The 20,274-nt window shown below is 42.1% G+C and overlaps 2 protein-coding genes across 16 annotated transcripts in view; one reads left to right on the top strand and one right to left on the bottom strand.

Moving 5' to 3' along the window:
- The window catches only part of ATG13 (autophagy related 13), a 53,727-nt gene extending 43,204 nt beyond the window's left edge, over nucleotides 1–10,523 (bottom strand). For all 15 annotated transcript variants that reach the window (XM_060263371.1, XM_060263369.1, XM_060263367.1 and 12 more), the window contains exon 1: nucleotides 10,424–10,523. The gene's annotated coding sequence lies outside the window, so the exon portion shown is untranslated. The remainder of the gene's footprint in view (nucleotides 1–10,423) is intronic.
- A 6,086-nt stretch (nucleotides 10,524–16,609) lies between these two features.
- Nucleotides 16,610–18,998, top strand: HARBI1 (harbinger transposase derived 1). Its single transcript, XM_060263372.1, has 2 exons — nucleotides 16,610–17,398; nucleotides 18,077–18,998. The coding sequence occupies exons 1-2, from the start codon at nucleotides 16,720–16,722 to the stop codon at nucleotides 18,451–18,453; spliced, it is 1,056 nt and encodes a 351-aa protein (XP_060119355.1). The 5' UTR covers nucleotides 16,610–16,719; the 3' UTR covers nucleotides 18,454–18,998.
- Nucleotides 18,999–20,274: the final 1,276 nt, after the last annotated feature.

Genomic DNA, 20,274 nt, shown 5'->3' on the forward strand with positions numbered 1-20,274 from the left:
TACTAGTAATTACATAGAATCTTAATCCTGAGTCTGAATACATCTAGCCATGCTGCTGATTCCAATGACAGAATTGGACAATGTGGCTTCTCCTATGTTCTTATTGTGAATTCTTGCAAAATAGCAATACCCAATAAACATTTAAGGCAATCTGGTTGTTTTTCTCAATAAGAACATAAGAGAAGCCATATTAAATCAGGCCAATGGTCCATCCAGTCCAACTGGCTGGTCCAAAACTGGCTAGCATGTCACACCATACCAAAACCCAGGTGCCTCAGGAGTTCCACTAGCAGGGCCAGAACTTAAGAATCCCCCCGCCCCGTTGCACTCTAAGCACCAAGAATACAGAGCATCACTGCCCCAGATATTTTAACAGAAAGGATTCAATGTGCTTTGAAATACTACCTAGACTCTAGTACTATAAAGTAGTTAATTATCTGGCTGCCAGATAATACCTTCCTCCAATTGTATGAAAACAGATTAGCATTTAGATACGGTGATAGCTTCTGGGAAATAAACTGAAATTGTGCTTTCCAGAATAAATTCTGGGAGAATAGCAGTCCTAGATATCTAAATCTAATCACGTGTTCTCTCCCCGATGTTGTTTAACATCTTCATGCGCCCCCTTGCCCAGATTGCACGGAGGTATGGGCTGGGTTGTCATCAGTATGCAGATGACACTCAGCTCTATCTACTGATGGACGGCCGGGCTGGCGATGTCCCTATAAATTTGGACCGGGCGTTGCAAGCTGTGGTTGACTGGCTCAGGCTGAGCGGGCTGAAGTTGAATCCGGCGAAGACTGAGGTCCTTTGCGTGGGCCGCGGCGGACCGGGAGGGGAGATTACCCTACCGACTTTTGACGGTGCGCCACTGATACCAGTGCGCAAAGTCAAGAGCCTAGGAGTGCTACTGGAATCTTCCTTATCAATGGAGGCCCAGATAGCTGCCACTGCTAGATTCGCCTTCTTTCATCTCAAGAGGGCGAGGCAGTTGGCTCCCTTCTTGGAGCGCAGCGACCTAGCAACTGTGATCCACGCAACGGTCACCTCGAGACTAGACTACTGCAATGCCCTCTACATGGGGCTGCCCTTATACCGAACACGGAAACTTCAGGTAATCCAGAATGCGGCAGCCAGGCTGCTAATGGGACTACCACAGTGGGAACACGTGCGGCCTGGGCTGCGGGATCTGCACTGGCTGCCGGTTGTGTACCGTGTTCGCTATAAAGTGCTGGTCATTACCTTTAAAGCCCTATATGGCCGAGGACCTGCCTACCTAAGGGACTGCCTCTCCCCATATGTCCCCCAGAGAGCACTGAGATCCAGTTCTCAAAATCTGCTAACAATCCCTGGGCCAAGAGAGGCCAGACTGAGGACTACCAGGGAGCAAGCCTTCTCCGTAATGGCCCCTCGATGGTGGAACCATCTTCCAGAGATGGTGCGAGCCCTGCAGGACCTGAACCAATTCCGCAGGGCTTGCAAAACATTTCTTTTTCAGCTTGCCTTTGATACAGAACCCGGCTAAACTGACGTGTAGTTACCTAGCCATCTTGTGGATATTAAAACTTATAGTATTTATAGCACCTATTTTATCTATTTTATTTAATTATTTATGTAACTGATTAGATTTAAATTGTTGTGTATATTGTTTTATGTGAATCATGGAATGCCATGTCTGTAAGCCGCCCTGTGCCCGCCTTTGGCGGGGGAGGGCGGGATATAAAAATAAACTTATTATTATTATTATTATTATTAACATTTGCTACCCTTCATTCTTTTTTCTTTAGCCAAGAGCCCCTTGGGGGAAAAAAAACTATTTTAGATTTTTCTGCATTTATAATTAATCTTTCATCCACACAGTACAAAGCAAAACTGGCTAGCATGTGCTTCAAACCTACAGTCTTATGGGATAATGCTGTACTGTCCACATGCAGTAGTAGGGATGCCAGCCTCCTTGTGGGACCCGAGGATCCCCCAGAGTTACAGCTCATCTCTAGACTAGAGATCAGTTCCCCTACAGAAAATGGATAAAACATTGGAGGATGGACTCTATGGCACTGTACCTCACTGAGGTCCCCTGGCAACCCTAAGTAGAATTGAAAGATCTTGAATAAGTGGATGATAAATGGGTCCTGCAACAGCTTTGATAATATCATTAATATATGTTAAATAAATAGGGAGATAAAAGAGAACCTTTGTCATGGGTGCTGGGGACTCTGCAGAAGGAGCGGAGCCTGCAGAGGAAACTGTGCCCCTGCCACCTGCACCAGTGCCCCTGCCTCCTGCTGGAGAAGATCCCAGCCCCCCTGCCTCGCCCTCTCGGGTGGCTCGTGTGCGTGACCGCCTTCGTCAGGACCTCAGGGATCGGAGGAGGGTGGCACGCTCACAAGCAAGACGCTCCCTGAGCCCTGAGGTTTGAAAGGATTCTGGCCCTTCGAAGGGCAAGGATACTTGAGTTGTAGGAGGATCCTGGCTGCCTCTCTGAGCCAGCAATTAGCCCAAATGGGCAACAGCCAGCAGAGGGCTATATAGCTGTGGGCTTTGGGAGGAGGCTTTGTGGAAGCAACTAGTCATCTACCTGACGTTCTAGCATCCACTCTGGCTTTGACTTTGGCTTTTGGACTCCCTGACTTTGGTTCTTGACTTCTGGACTCCCTGACTTCGGCTCTTGACTTCTGGACTCCCTGACTTCGGCTCTTGACTTCTGGACTCCCTGACTTCGGCTTCTGAACCTCTGACCTGCGTTACCTGGACGGTGATTCGGATTTGGCGCCTCGGACCCTCTTGCCTACCGGCTACAGACCTCGGCCTGCCCCTGGACTTTGCCTGACCCAGCCCCAGCCATGACAACCTTATTGACAGGACTGGATCGGGGGGGGGGGGCAGAGGGGGGTGCTTCCCCTGGGTGCCAATGGAGGGGGGGCAAATTGGGTATGGAGTGCATTGTATTCTATGGGACCATAAGATAGAATGGTCCACAAGGGGGTGTCATTTTTTAATTTTGCCCCCCCTCAAAAAACATGTAGATCCAGTCCTGCTTATTGAACACACTGAAAGGTAGGAATAGAGTCTTAGGTCTGGCCTTCCGAACTGTATCTAATTTTAACTTTAGTGCCTTGATATTATCTAATCAGTAACCATAACAAATGCCTACTAATAATAGTTTCCTTCCTTCGTACACTGGAAGCCACTGAATGGTTAAAATATGATATGTAAACGTTCAATATGTTATAACTAAGTTGGCTTTGTCTTCCCAGGAGACAGATCTATTAAAATGTCATGTGGCATTTTAAAGACAGAGGTTTATTATGGTATAAACTTTCTGTGGACCAGAATTGTGAAATCGGGGGTGGGATTAGAACTCTTTATTCCCCATCCCCTTTTACTCCCTCCCCCAATTTTCCCATCAGAAAAACTGTACATTTGTGGCAGCAGTGGAGAGGAGGGGGGGGAACTCTTGTAAAATACTTTCCCTTTTGGAATGAGTACAAACTTTTTCATAAGATCTTGTAACATGATTGCCTGAAAGGATATGGGAACATTTGTAATGTCACAAACCTGCTAACATGGTAAATAGAGCAAAAGGCAATGAAATATATGAGATTTATTTTTTGCTCTGTACTCATGTGTATGTAAATAGATTATTGCCAACTAATAATACCATGCAGCTGACCAAATGGGCACCAGTTAATGAAAGCTCATACCTCAAGAAATCCGTTAATCTTTAAAGCAACATGAAAGTTCAACCATTACTGCACTAAGTCTTATTCATTATTCTCATATATATTTCAGAGTGTTTTACAACAGAACTCATTGCCACAGTGTAACTTTGTTAAATAAAGTAATGGGTTCTGTGTGGATAAAAAGCTAAGTACATCTAAATAATGGATATTGTCTCCGCCATTATGTGATCTTGGACAAGCCATTTTATTTCAACACTTATCTAGTTCTCACATTAAGGGTTAAACACAATGTAGAACAAAAAGGGGAGATAACTGGGGCTTTTTTGAGTAGGAACACACAGGAATGCAGTTTCATCAGGCTTGATATCAGGGTATGTGGCCTAATATGCAAATGAGTTCCTGCTTGGATTTTTCTACAAAAAAGCCCTGGAGATAACAGATTTGACCCAAGACATAGTAGTTACAACTCATGGCTGCTTGTCCACAATGTAGCTTCAGAAATTAATATCTGACAAGATCTTATTTCCCTTATTGTGGAAACAGTTTTATGTAATTTTGAGACTGTTTAAAGAACTAATATCAGCGAAGCTTACTTTGTACGCTTTCCCTGAGAAACAAGAAGAAACCACCACTCCTTCCTTCTCTACCAGTGGACTTTTATCAGGAGCAAGAGGAAAGGAAAGTTTGCTAGATTTCCCCTTCTCTATTGCAGCGCCCTGGGGAATCCTCTGACACCCAGCAACACTTTTTCAGGAGTCGCAACAGCCTGATATGGAAATGGGAAGGTGGGAAAGATCTGCTTACACAAAGCCTTGCATTCATGGGTCATAAGCTCCAACCCATTCTCAACTTTTCTGCAAACTCTTGATTATACTTCTTTGGTGGAAAAACTAACATGCTCAGACCGCAACATTTCTCACTACTTTTGATGCACAGTCAGATATTCCGGCATATGTTCAGGTGCACCAGATACGATGACATACAGTATTTTTCAGATTTTCCCCCCCTCCATGGAAGTAACTGAAAACAATGCTACTCAAATCTGCAGCTTTTGCTACTTTTAGTATCTCTTTCCTATGAAGCAGTAAGAGACAGCACAGTTAAAGTAAAACAGTATGTTTTCTTAACTGCAAATATATAAAGGATTTCCTTTTTTCACTCTTTTGTATAAGTATGCAGATAGAGGCAGGATCTTTCACAGGTAATATTCATCAACCACACTCTCTCTCTCTCTCTCTCTCGGTTTGGCTTCGCGAACGAAGATTTAAGAAGGGTGCAATAGTCCACGTCTGCTGCAGGCTCGCTGGTGGCTGACAAGACCAATGCGGGACAGGCAGGTCCGGCTACAGTGGCTGCAGGGAAAAGTCTGATTTAGGATTGGTGCTGTAGCAGTGCGATTCTTCCTCAATCTCCTTTTGTCCTCAAGAACAGCTATGCGTGCGTTCTCAAAGGAAGAGACAGCCTGGTGGATGGTGTGTCTCCATGCTTTGCGATCTGAGGCTAGGTCAGACCACTGGTGATGGTTGATGCGACAGGTGCCAAGGGATTTCTTCAAGGAGTCCTTGTACCTCTTCTTTGGTGCCCCTCTATTTCGATGGCCGGTGGAGAGTTCGCCATACAGGGCAATCTTGGGAAGGCGGTGGTTTTCCATCCTAGAAATATGCCCTGCCCAGCGCAGCTGCGTCTTCAGCAGCAGTGCCTCGATACTGGTAACCTCCGCCCGCTTGAGGACTTCAGTGTTGGTCACAAAGTCACTCCAGTGGATGTTGAGGATGGTGCGAAGGCAGCGCTGATTTTAGAAGAGAAGGAAAACCTACAGAGAAGGCAAATTCTCTTTGTCTGTACCTGGATGGTTCATGGTCCCAGGTGCTCTTTTTGTTTCTGGCTTTTCCAGCTAGCTATGTTAAATGGCCACAGCTTCAAATGGGAAGAGATAATAAGTATATGGCTGGCAATTAGGACATCCATATTTTAATCTGTAAAGTGTGCCTGCACCGCCTATGCTGTATTTTATCCTGATATGCTTGTTTGATTGTTGGGTTTTTAGCTGTTTGTAATCTGCCCTAAGCCTGTCATGGGAAAGGGCGGAATATAAATATACTAAAATAAATAAATGTATGTTTATATGCACGTCTTCACTAAATATGGTAAATTATATTACAGTAAGGGATAAGCATCTGTTATCCAAGGCTGCACCGCTTTAACCCAACAAAGCGAAACAGAGTCCTTATAAAAAAACTGACACAGACATACCCTTTAGCCTGTTTACACAGTCTTTTAGGTCTCCTATGTCTCAATGCTACAGTTACAGCAATTTGCCTAGGACTCCTCACAGAATAGTGGCCTCCCTCTTGGTAGGATCTGAACACTTACTCCTGCATTTCATACCAGCGCTCTACCCAGTAAGCTACTGAGACATACATGAAAATGCCATCTATGACTGAGCAGTCATGCACACTCCTGTTGCTGTCTTAATGTTTTTGTTCCCCTTGTCTCATCCTCAGGACTTTATTTCCTCCAAGGCCTGGATCTGTGTTTGGGATTCCGCTGAAAACTGAGCCACGGCAGTGTTTAGGACAGTGACCAGGCTGGACTACCACACTTCCCTTCAATGCATGTTGTGTATGTACAACAAGGGATTCAAACTAGAGTTGCTAACCTCCAGGTGGTGGTTGAAGATCTCCTGGGATTACAATTGATCTCCATACAACAGAGATCAACACAGCTGTAAACTGTGGGATTAGTAAACATTGTTCTAAATACCTCAAATGTTTTCCTTGTTAATGTCTGCTTGTTACTTTTTTTATTCTCTATTCTAGCACCTCTATTGTTTTCCTCCTTGATGATTAAATTGAAATAAAAGGGAATCCTATCCCATTCATTTTCCAGGAAAAGGATTAATCAAATGCTGTCTTAATGCAAGGACATCACAGGACCTTCACAAGTCTTTCAGCAAATACATTGTAACATTCAGGTTGTTCAGATCAAAGCAGCCAGGAGCCCAAGTATAGCTCATGCATTTAGGGAAATATTCATTCTGTTGTGTACCTGCTGTTTCTGTTGCATGAAAAGGTTTAGAAGGCTAGCTTTTACAGCACAGGCTGTAGAATCTGGGTATGCTTGATGTTTTCTGATGTTTTCACTATGCAAATATTTTGTGGGTTATAATTATGTGTTTTAATGTGAGATTTTATATATATGTTATACTTCTAAATAAACCATATGTTGGAGAGAAAATAGTTATTTTATTTAGAGTAAAGGATAGCCTTATAGCTTAGAGGACCCCTACACACTGACCATTCTCTCAGTTAGTTATAACTAAGCCATCTTCTTCTTTAGGTCCAACTAAGAATTCTTGAATGAGAGCCTTTTGTGGCAGCAAAAATAAGTAGGGAATGCTAAAAAGTCAGCACAACATACATCACCTCAGAACACTACAGAGAGATGCCTTTACAGGTGTTACATATAAAAGGTCACACAGAGAAAAGTCCAAAACATTATACCAATCTTTTTACATACTGCAAATCTAGCATTGAATATTCAATACCATCCATAGAAACTACAGATCTCAGAGTTACAGCCTTCATTTTAATCCAAACAGCTTGGCAGTTAATATTTGTAATTCTTCAGCTAACTTATGAAGTCAGAAAATGACCTGAGTTGGCACATGCCGCTCATTTATTTAAAACATTAGTAGTGTTTCTACCTTATAAGAACTCAAGGTGCCTTACAATAGAAATAGTAGCAAAATATAATATATTAAAAACATTAATTAAAATCACTCTTTAATTGATGAGACAGTCAAGACAGCCTCCCCCTGTGAACTCAGTTCTCACGCAGGAATGTAAGAAGATAGTCATTCAGCTACTCCAGTCCCACATTGTATAGGGCTTAAAAGAACAAAAACAACACATTGAGTTGGGCTCAGGAGCAGATCAGAAGCCAGTGTAATTGCTGTAGGATTGAGGTCATGTGATCCCCATAAGTGGCCCTGACCAGCAGTTTAGTTACAGCATTCTGCACTAGCTGTAGCCTCCAAGCACTCTTCAAGGGTAGCCACAAGTAAACTTTACAAACTTATGTGTGCAAGGTAATATGCCATGCATATAGCCTCAATGCCTAAACATGCACCTGAACTTGTCAAGAGCTACTGTATTGAGAAATAATAGTAGTTAAGCTCTTAGTTAAGCACTGTGGAAACATATATGGCTATTAATGCAGCATGGAATGCAAATTACCATAAGAAACATATTTTCCCCTAAAATTATTTCATTTACGCAGTAGTCAAGAGGATAAAAGAGCACATTAAAGGACATTGATTTTTAAGCAGATACTAGATATGAGAAACAGAGGAAAATAAGAAAAAGAAATTGAGATGTACAAGTAATCAGCATGGAAGTGGTGGTAAATGAGAAAACAGCAAATTATAGGACCAAGAGAATCCCCAAACAGAATAAATACAACACATGAAACAACCCTTTCTGATTTCATAAGGAAATACTAATGTATGGAAACACTGTTAATTTTAAGATCTTTGAATGATACTAAGATACAAAACTCTCCCAAAATGCTATGCTATCTTTAAAAAAGAGAAAAATTTGAAAATGGTGTTATAAGGTATAAAAAGCATTTCTGATTTAACTTTAATTTGTTTTTCACTTGATCTAATGTGAAATATAAGAAACAAAAAACAACTAATAAATACTGCTGTATATTTTAGGCAAAGAACAGTTAAGTTCTTACATTTTTATTCATTTATCCATAATCACAACATCCAGCAATTTTAAGTGGACTATAATTATTTACATATGAGGTACTTTAAAAGTGCAAATAATCTAATGCATTCACTCATTTCTTACACTTCGTTCCACCCTTCCTGCAAGGAGGTTAGGGTGGAACATATTGTTTTGTGTAACACAAATCCTATAAATAGATTAGGCTGGGAGAAAATGACCATCCCAAAGTCATCCACTGAACGTCACTGTGAAAATGATGATCTGAACCCAAGTTCAAGACTCTTAACAGCTACATCACACTGGCTCTTTAAATATAAAGTTAATCATTCCTGAGATTCCAGTGGGCATATGTCTTTGTTGTTTTGTCACCCACAACTTAGAAAAGTCTCACATAGCTTTAGTGATTTCGTTCTTAGAGATTTAGTGAAGTCACTAGATCAAAAGTTCATGTGGTCATGTCACAAGAAGAGAGCAAAATACGCTGTGTAGATATAGCAACCTGATCCTGAAAACTGTTCACAGCATTATATCGAATACAAACATGTCCCTAGAATGTGGATTAAAAAACCTGCACAATGGGGCCATGTCCAAATACAGGGAATTTTTCTTCAAACCTAGGGAAATCCTTATGTGCCCAGAAAAAAACCAAAACTCAAAGGGCAACTTGAGGAGGTTCCCCCCCCAACAGAGAATATCAAATGAGATCTCACAAAATCACAGTCTATACTAGGGTGGTCAAACTGCAGCCTGGCTGGGAGTCACGTGGCTTTCACACATATTGTGTGGCTCACAAAGACCCCACCACCCAGCTTGGAGAAAGCAGTTAAAGTTCCTTTCTTTTCATCTCTCTTCTCCTCCCCCATCTATTTTCCTTCTTTCTTTCCCTCAAACATCTAACATGTCTTGCAGCTCTCAAACTTCTGATGTTTATTCTATGTGGCTCTTACATTAAGCCAGTTTGGCCACTCCTGGTCTACACTGTGGAGCTGCATCACTACTGAGGCAGCATTGCCTGGGCATAGGCAATTCTAGCCAACTGCAGGTTGGAGGAAAGCTGCATCAGCAAGGAGGAGGAGAAAGGGCTGGGAAGAGAGAGAGAGATGGCAATGGATGGGATTTCCCCTTCCCCATGAGTTTCACAGGACCTCCTTGCTTGCAGTGTAAGAACTTTTTTTTTTTTAAAAAAATGGATCTGTGTTGTCGCAGCTTTTTAAAAACTAAAACTTTTTGCCATCATTTACACTTTATTACATCATTTTAAAATACTTTAAAATCACCAAGTAGAAAATTATACTTCCTACACCTTAGCATATTTCTCTTTCCAGACTATTAATTTTTTGCTTTGTCTTTCATTTCTTCTTTCCTTTTAGGCTCCAAACTGTACAAGATTAATAAAAGTGAATTACAGCGGCAAAGATAAGCAAATCTACAGGAAAGCCAATTCAAAAGAATTCAGTGGGACTCATTTCTAAGTAAACATGATTAAGCTCGCTATTACATTAACAAATCAAAGCCCCACTAAATCAATGGGATGTAGCTCTAAATAGTTAGACTTATGTTAAGTCAGCCAAGATGTAGTCGTTATCACTAGCACACTTTTTTCAAATACTTACTATAAACTCATCAACAACCAATAGCTATTTCCCCAGAACAGTTAAAAACTCTAGTCAAATGTACTACTTTAAATCAAATTCCATTTTTACAAATTTATAAAATGAAAGCAAATGCTGTAGCAACTCACTGCATATGCTCAAACCAAGCTCAATTTAAACCCAAGGGTATAGAGTAGACAAGTCACATACTGAAGACAGCACTGCATCACATCCTAAAATTTTATTTTCAACACAAGTGGTTTTATACAGACAAGTAGCATGCCTGGAAGCAGAAAGATTTCATGGCCTAAAAACTCTCCTTAGCATCCTTAGTCACAAACCCATACTTTACTCCAGTACAACCCTATGTGAGAATCTTGTGTATGGGTGTGTTTTTATTTGCTTTGATCACCTGCAGGGGGAAGGCTGAGGAGAGGACTAAGGGTCTCATTCCGGGGACAAACCGAAAAGCAAGACTAACCCTCTGCATGGCCAAGCCTACAGTGGCCTCCTCTTCCTCCTCTGGAGCTTCCCAGTTCCTAGGTCACGAAAGAGGTCTTGTTAGCTTCACCCCGGGTCGGTGGAGAAAGGCCCTTGTTTATCAGAAGTCACCTCAGTAACCGAAGTGGGACACTTCTGCAGTGGGGAGGCTGCTCTTCAAGGCACTCCAGCTCTCGTCTCTGCTCAGACTGGCAGATTTGCGACCAAACCTGATCAGAGGTCAAGGCTTCTAGTAGTGGAAGCTCGAGGATACGATCACTTAGTCACGAAAACAAGGACGGAAAGGGAACAAGCGCCGATTTCTTACAGCCCCAGGTGTAAAGCCCAAGATACGGCCCAACTCGCGGCGTCTCTATAGGAGGGAAATCTTCCTACTGGCCCGCGAATGCCTACTACTGGATGTTCGGCTGTGGCGGTCTTTCGAGTGTGAAGCGACCCTTAGGCCTGGCCTCTCTTCTGTCAGGCTCCGGTATTAGAGAGCCGCACCCTCAGCCTCTTGGCTGGGAGCTGCGCTGGGGCCGGAGATGTCTCACAACCGCGGCCTCTTCCAGTCACCCGCAGGTTCTGTCGCCGCCGCCATCGCTGCTGTTTGTTTTCATCCGCACAAGGAAAGAGAGGAGGAGGCCGTCTGTACATCCACCCCGGCACTTTCCGCGCTAGAGAAAAGCCCCCCCCCCCGTTTCCTTCCAGTGCTCAGTTCTCTCCCCGCTTCAGTCAAGATGGAGCAAGCTGTGGAGTTCGGTGTTGACTCCAGGCACAGCCGAGAGAGAACCCAGTTCCAGGGTTTACGAGGAAGTCCAATTTCATGAGGAATCTGCTTTCGGGAATGAGAAGCCCAGGCTTCCGTGAGTGAGGCCAGAGCTCCGCCTCGCTGTCCGGCGCCGAGGAGCGACACTGGAAGAAACTCCATTTCCGCCACTGGGTAAATCTACGGCCCCCAGAGGGTGTGTGTGCGTGTGAATTCTCCACATTCTCCTTTTAACTTCGCTGAACACTCATGTTCGGCTGCCCCCCCGTTCCCGTTTCTTTCTCTCCAACCCATTTGTCACCTCCTATCAGCTGGCGGTGGCCAGGGGGAACTACCCGTCACCCGCGCATCACCGTTCAGAAAACTCGTCCCCTCAGTTTGCTCTCCCAGCGCTAAACCTCTCTAGAGGTGAGATAGGCTTCGTTTACAGGATCCTCTTGTAATCCCAGCGTTTCTTATGGGACCCGGCTGATTTCAGCTTATTATACTTGTACAGTTGATCAATCGTTTTGAATTGTTGTTCTGCATTGTTAAAGCCTATTATAAACAGTTCCTCTAAATCACGGATTTCCCTTGAAACTTCTGTTAACCTGTTACTGACCCTAATCACTGTCACAATCCCATTGCTATTATTTTCTCTCTCCTTGCTATTATTTTCTCTCTACCTCATGTTTAATTTTAGTCTGCTGACTAAAGGCACATACAGTAATTCCATATGGACATGGAAGATCTTTGCAGGTAAGTTGTCCTTGCTGAGTGGTCTTTTGAAAAACTTTACACAAGAAAGAGTTGCAGGGAGCCATATGGGGCCAATTTCAAAGAATATTTTCCATCATGTAGCATGGCAATTATTTTCTACTGAGCCAGTGTGGTGTAGTGGTTAAGAGCTGTAGACTATAATCTGGAGAAATGGGTTTGATTCCCCACTCCTCCACATGAAGCCTGCTGAGTGACCTTGGGCCAGTCACAGCTCTCTTGGAACTCTCTCAGCTCCATCCATCTCACAAGGTGACTGTTGTGGGGAGAGGAAAGGAAGGAGATTGTAAGTGCTTTGAAACTCCTTAAGGTAGGGGAAAGTGAGATATAAATAATAATAATAATAATACTTAATTTATACCCCATCCTCCCTGCCGAAGCAGGCTCAGGGCAGCTCACAACATAATATAAAATACAAAGGTTACATAATAAAACAATAATCTAAACATTATAGTTTCCTTAAAATTCCTTTAAAACCGTCTAATTTACACCAACAATTTTACACCATACGATCGTACTCAGTGCTGCATTTTCAAAATTTCCTATCTTACTCATATACAGATTTTATCATAACAATGGTACAGCTGGATCTGCATTAAGAAAAGGCCAGCTGAAAGAGGGTAGTCTTGCAGGCCCTGCGAAACTGGGCAAGACTCCGCAGGGCCTGCACCTCCTCTGGTAATTGATTCCACCAGTGGGGAGCCATGATTGAGAAGGCCCTTTCCCTTGTGTTTTTCAGTTTGGCCTCCTTCAGCCCAGGGCTTATCAGTAGATTTTATGAACCTGATCTCAGCACCCTCTGGGGTACATATGGGGAGAGACGGTCCTTAAGGTAGACAGGTCCTTGGTAATATAGACTTTAAAGGTAATGACCAGCACCTTGTAACGGATCCGGTACACAATTGGCAGCCAGTGCAGCTCCCGCAGCTTCGGCTGTACGTGCTCCCACTTAGGGGGCCCTAATAGTAGCCTGGCTGCCGCATTCTGCACCAGTTGTAGTTTCTGGGTTCGGCACAAGGGCAGCCCCGTGTAGAGGGCATTACAGTAGTCCAACCTCGAATTGACCATTGCATGGATCACTATTGCAGATCGTCACACTCAAGGAAGGACCTCTTACCCTCAGCTAGTACTTTTGTTGTGGAGAAACTAGGCAGTGGATCTGGGGCAAGTGGGCAATTGGTGAGGCAGAAGCTTACACTACTAGTAACTGGAGCAGATAAAGACCAACTTTTCTTCTATTCGTTATTAAATTAAAAAGGATTGTCCCAGAAATTAGAAATGCAGCATGAGACAATCTACCAATAGGAAATACAATCCAGAAAATGCTGGGGGGGAGGGAATCTAAAAAGGATGGCTTCAGTGTTACATTTTAAAGTAAGTGTTGTAGTTTAATTGTTGCTGTCCACCTAAACCATATATTCTCCTTTTGCTTTCAGGTGCACTTCTGAGGAAGTGTGTGCGCACACGAAAGCACATACCTTGAATAAAACTTCATTGGTTTTAAAGGTGCAACTGGACTCTAACTTTGTTCTAAATAAAACTTAGTGGTAGGAACCTCTGTCTATGTTTGGGGCTTTTAGATTGTTGGTTTATTCACGGTAATGTAATTTAGTTGCTGTAGAAATGAAAAGATATAAATATCTTACCTTCAGCTAGTACTTTTGTTGTGGAGAAACTTGGCAGTGGATCTGGGGCAAGTGGGCCATTGGTGAGGCAGAAGCTTACACTACTAGTAACTGGAGCAGATTTTTTAAAATTTCCTCACTGTGATTTGATTATCATAAAAAAGATGGGTGAAGGGGTACTTCATGAATCTGGGCTCACAAAAGTGTCCCAGGAATAAGTGTGCAATCTTGCTTTTTCTTGTTCTGCTTGATTGCAGTTCAATATACTGGGGTTTTTTTTGGCACAGTCTCCACTGTACAGAAACAACGAGCCCCATGGCACAGAATGTTAAAGCTGCAGTCCTGCAGTCCTAAGCTCTGCTCATGACCTGAGTTCAATCCTTGGCGTAGATGGGTTTTCAGGTAGCCAGCTCGAGGTTGACTCAGCCTTCCATCCTTCCGAGGTCGGTAAAATGAGTACCCAGCTTGCTGGAGGGAAAGTGTAGATGACTGGGGAAGGCAGTGGCAAGCCACCCCGTAAAAAGTCTGCCGTGAAAACGTTGTGAAAGCAACGTCACCCCAGAGTCGGAAACGACTGGTGCTTGCACAGGGGACCTTTCCTTTCCTTCCCACTGTACAGAAGGTCACTGGACAATCTTGTGATTGAGCAAGATGAAATTTCAAAGTATTATTCCCCCCTCCTCCTCCAAATATCTGGACGGGCCATTCATGTGTATTAAAACTGAAAGCTGCTAGGATGTTGCAAGTAGACTTAAGCTTCTTTCAAAAATAAGACAATGAGCTGTTTTATGGGGCAGAATGATCCGGAGATCATCCAAAACAAATTATTGAAAAACCTGTTTAACCTTCCTACATAGCCACCACTTATCTAACCCCAGCCTTACAAGCAGTCTGTAAAACCTTATTTAGGAACATCTGGTTGTTTAGAAAATTAATTATATTTATCATTATAGATTTTTGGAGGACAGCTAAACACATTTGGACTTTGAGGGGAGAAAATACATGGTAAAATGTATATTAGCTTATACATGTACAGATCAATTTATAGGCTTTTCTGATAATTAAATTCTCCCTGTGGCTTAGGTCTGTTAAGCAAAAATATGACCTTAAGGTATCTAGTGTGAAAAAAAATCATCCTACAAATTAAGTAAAGCATTAAGAATCGAGACTGTGTCTTTGACAGCCATTACAGTGATGTTTCTTTTGAACTTAAGCATTATACAATTGGAGCAAAACACCAGCCTATCTCCTCAATAACAACCGTAGGGAGGAATTGTGGTCACTTATTCTTGCTAAAAATTTCCCATGGTGGGTATACTGTCCTTATCACTGAACTTTTACTGAGTGATAAAGATTCAGGGATAATGTATATGGTTTCTTAGTTCACTTCAACTACTGCCAATTAAAGTGGGATTTTTTGCATTCTGATACAGTATGATCAAATCAATGTTTTACTCTGTGGATTTGATTTAATGTCCATATTGGGTTTTAGCATGACTGCTGTCTTTTTAGTAAAGTGGCAACAGCATATCACGCAGTATTTTTCTCTTCTGTGAGCAAGAATTATTCTTGTGAGCAAAAATAGCACAACTGGGGGAGGGGCCAGGGGTCAAAACCAGGGTGGCCAAATTGCGGCTCAGGAGCCACATGTGGCCCTTTCACACATATTGTGTGGCACTTGAAGCCCTCACTGCTCCATCAGCCAGCTTGGAGAAGGCATTTGTCCTCTAAATCACATTTCCAAGCCAAGCCAGCTTTCTTTCTACCCCTCCCTCCCTTCTGCTCTCAGACATTTATTCTGTGTGGCTCTTATGTTAAGCAAGTTTTTCTACTCCTGATCTAAACAATCAGACCACATATAGAATTGGAGAGAGATCATGTATGGTTGCTTAACACAATCCATGGTTATAGGGGAGGAAAAAGGGTATGAGTAGGTATGTCATCTAGGTTTTATGCAGTGGAAGCCTAATTGCATAATAAAGAATAGGGAAATTATCATATGTAGACATATCCTATATCTAAAATCAAGACAGAAAACAATATTGTTCAATTGTAACTTTGATTCTGTAAAATTGGAACTCCCTTATGTTTCCCAGAACACCACCTCCTCTCAGTCTAAATGTATTGACTTACTTAATAATGGGGGAGTGGCTGAGTCCTGCTCCTCTGTTTATACAACAGTTTTGCAGGTGCACAATTCTATTACATGTGCATGTAGGCTGATCAGTTCTTAGAATTCTGAAATTTGGGTGGGCTCTCATCACTGGGAATCTTGTGAGAATTAACATTTTATGGAACAAAAGTGACAACAAAGCAGTACTCCATTTTTCAGTTCTGCATGTTTCTAAAGTTACTTTCATGACTTAAGTATTACTACTATACAGGTACACTTGATGTCTGGTGCAGCCAGTTAATTTTATGTACTACTTAAAAATGAAGCAAAAACTTCTCTAAACTTGCTTAACTGGTTCTAAGATAGAACATAAACATAGAACTCTTTGCTTATGAATCTTGTATTCTACAACTGCAAGTTTCCATATGACCTCAGGAAAATAGTAATTACGGTATGTGTTACTACAGTGTGAAATCTGTTCCATAACCTTGTGTAAAATTATGTACAACTTCAAAATGTTTCCACTAGAAATTTGCCAGAACCATTACCATGACTCATTGGATTTCTGGCAGAGATTCATAGGGGAGTCTCATGGAGACATAATTCTCATATTTTCTAGTTAAACTTTAGCTGATAAGAATCAGACATTAATAGAACTGTGGGAAAAATTATCTTTTTTGTAGTATGTGAATTGCTTGCTTTGGTTTTGCAGCAAGTAGATTAAGAACAGACAAGTACAAGTAAAACCAGAGCAGAGATTCATAAGTTAATTTAAAAGTCTCATTCACAATTGCTGTAACCAAAGGTAATAGACCTTTTTATATATAACCTGCCAGACTAAAGGTGACAGCAACAAAATAGCAGAATATATTCTTCTATGAAATGAATTCCCCCTTTTCTGGCTGTCATGCAGGTGAGTTTAGTGAAGAAAGTTAATCAAGAAAACAACTGATCCAAAGATACCTATGTTGACTATGGCTGTTCCCATAGCAGTTCTTGATTGTGATCTCCTGCTTTATGGGCGTGGACATCGGACACTAGATCGGTTCAAGTTGGAGGACGTCACCGATGAGTATCTGCTATCCATGTATGGCTTCCCACGTCAATTTATTTATTACCTGGTGGATCTTCTAGGTGCCAGTCTTTCTCGACCTACTCAGCGTTCCAGGGCCATTAGCCCAGAAACACAAATTCTTGCTGCCCTAGGTTTTTATACTTCTGGCTCTTTTCAGACTCGTATGGGAGATGCCATTGGCATCAGTCAAGCATCTATGAGTCGGTGTGTTGCCAATGTTACAGAGGCCCTGGTGGAGAGGGCTTCTCAGTTCATTCATTTCCCAGAAGATGAAGTATCTGTTCAAAATCTGAAGGATGATTTCTATGGGCTGGCAGGTATGCCAGGAGTATTAGGACTTGTTGATTGTATCCATGTACCGATAAAGGCACCAAATGCAGAGGACTTGTCATATGTGAATCGAAAGGGTCTTCATTCTTTAAATTGTCTGATGACATGTGATGCCAGAGGAATGCTACTTAGTGCAGAAACACACTGGCCAGGCAGTCTGCAGGACTGTACTGTACTGCAACAGTCAGCCCTAAGGAACCAGTTTGAAACTCACCTACACAAAGATGGCTGGCTCCTAGGTAAGTTCATTCTGGCAAATTACCTCTTTGAAAGACTATTCAATAGAACATGTATCTTTTTTATTGTGAAACTCCTTAGCCACTATAAATATTTTTATAAAGTTTTGTGAAGTGCATATAAATTTTACAAAAGATAAAGTAAATTGATCTCAGAAAGTAATCTCAGTGGCTGCAAATCTTAGAAGCATCAGATTTTCATTTACAAATTACCAGGTTCTATCAACTAGATCATTTAGTAAAGGAAATATATGTGTGGGAGAATGTGACACTCAGTTTCTGAATTTCCTTTTTATACAGCATCACTTGGACTCATTTTACAAATGCATTTTTGAGTAGCTAGTTGTACATATTTACTGTAGACCATGAATGGAAGTTTTCTCTGAGACATAGTTTTACTGGTTATGCTTCAGAAGTCACAAACAAATTTGTTAATGAGGGGCAAAAACCTATTTAGTTGTCATGTTCTTGCGCCTGTGTCTTACTAGGCTGTCTGTGGGCAGAAAATGCAAGCACCCATGTTTGTCCATTAGAAAGGAACAGGAATAGTGTTGAAATGCCTGTACCTTTGTATTCTTTGTTGAAACACTGACAGACAGTTTTATTATCAGAAATTTGAGATGACTTAAAATATATTGTTCTTTTTTTGTTTCTGACCTTTCTTGTTTTTGTTTCCAATAGGTGATAGTTCTTTCTTTCTTCGTACTTGGCTAATGACCCCACTGCATATCCCTGAAACATCTGCAGAATACCGTTATAACATGGCACATTCAACCACTCACAATGTCATCGAACGAACATTTAGAACAATGCGTTCTCGGTTCCGTTGCCTGGATGGATCAAAAGGAACTCTGCAGTATTCTCCAGAGAAAGCCAGCCACATTATCTTGGCCTGCTGTGTGCTTCATAACATCTCCCTGGAACATGGGTTGGGTTTGTGGTCTTCGCCAACCGTAGGACAGATCGAACAGCCAGAGGAAGAATATGAACATATGGAATCACTTGATTCTGAAGCTGATCGAGTTCACCAGGAATTACTGCTCACTCATTTTAGCTAGCCTGATGAGATATACCAAGTCAGATTTAAGAGGAAATGAGAAAAACATCAAATTATAGAGCTTGATTTTCCTTTAAAATTAGAAAAGTTAGAACTAGAGAGAGAATTATAGCTGCCAGAGGGCAGAGAGTAATGAAACTTTCATTTTCCATTTGGGGAACATTTTGCATCTTTTGCTCATTGCCTCTGAGTCCCTGAATGTTTAGTATATCAATATATGCTCATATTAATTTCAGCATTATTGGAGGAATGTTAGTCAAGGGTGCCAATATGAGATTAGACTGGACAATTGTACTGAGAGAATGTTATGATATCTTAAGTACGGGAGGATGTAATAACACTGTACAGTGTAATCAGATTCCAAACAACAGAGTTTACACTAAAATTTAGACTTGACCTGTGCACAGTGAAAAATTACCTAAACATTCCTTTTCCCACAGTATCTGATTTCCACTGTTGTGTGCCTTTCTAAAAGCCCTATATCAACTGTATATATGTGACAGAATGGTGAAGGATCTTTTCTCTCATACAAAATGGTGATTTTCATGCTGAAGTATATTTGGTTTTTCAAAGACCTTACATCCATATTTATAGATGTATAAATAGAAGGAAGGTACTAAAATTGTTTCTGTATAAGGAACATTGTATGGGGGAGCGAGACAATAATTCAAAGCCTTGTATGATGCCAGAAACTGGGGATAAGAACATTAAAGATTTGCAAAGAGTGGCACATACACTAGGTAATGTTAACTTGCAGGCTTGTACGGAAACTAAACCCTCGGGATGCATAAAACGTGGATTCCGATGTCTCTATACCAGGGGTCCTCAACCTACGGCCCGCGGGCCAGATGCGGCCCACTGAGGACGTTTATGCGGCCCGCCGGGTTATGGCAAAATCAGACCGGAAGTGACGTTCGACCTAAACTCGCGTTAGCAACACACACTTCCGGCACTGGGCTGAGGCGGCGGAGACAGAGTGTGAGGTGATACCGAGGTGAGGTGAGTTCCCAGGCCAGGGTGTGTGGTGTGGGGAAGGGAGAGAGATGCAGAAGACGGAGAACTGACGGCCCACGGCCTTGTACAGTAACGGCAGTCCGGCCCTCCAACAGTCTGAGGGACAGTGAACTGGCCCCCTATTTAAAAAGGTTGAGGACCCCTGCTCTATACTAATGCACAAAGTATGGGAAAAAAACAGGAGGAACTGGAAGTCCTAATAAAGGAAGGAGACTATGACATAATAGGCCTTACTGAAACTTGGTGGGATGACACAACTGGAATATTAGGATTCAGGGGTATAACTTATTTAAAAGGAACAGGCAAATGAGAAAGGGCGGAGGTGTAGCAGTATATGTGAAAGAGGTATATACTTGTGAGGAAATATGTGAATCTGAGCATGGCAGCTCAGTTGAGAGTCTCTGGGTAAAAATAAAAGAAGTAAGAAATAACAGTGATATTATTGTGTGGGTCTGCTATAGACCACCAAGTCAGGCAGAGGACTTGGATGAGATACTTCTACAGCAGATTGCAAAGTTCTCCAAGAGAAGGGATACAGTGATCATGGGAGATTTCAATTACCTGGACATCTGTTGGAAGTCCAACTCTGCTAAAAATGAAAAGTCAAATAGATTCCTGACTTGTCTTGCTGATAAATTCCTTTTCCAGAAAGTGAAGAAGGAAACAAGGGGATCTGCTATCTTGGATTTGATTCTCACCCACAAGGAAGAATTGATTGAAGAAGTGGAAATAGTGGGCACCCTGGGCAGTAGTGACCATGTGATTTTGGAATTTACAGTCTTAGGGAAGGGAAAAGCTATACGTAGTA

The sequence above is a fragment of the Heteronotia binoei genome, chromosome 21, assembly GCF_032191835.1.
Source record: "Heteronotia binoei isolate CCM8104 ecotype False Entrance Well chromosome 21, APGP_CSIRO_Hbin_v1, whole genome shotgun sequence".
NCBI classification, from domain to species: domain Eukaryota; kingdom Metazoa; phylum Chordata; class Lepidosauria; order Squamata; family Gekkonidae; genus Heteronotia; species Heteronotia binoei.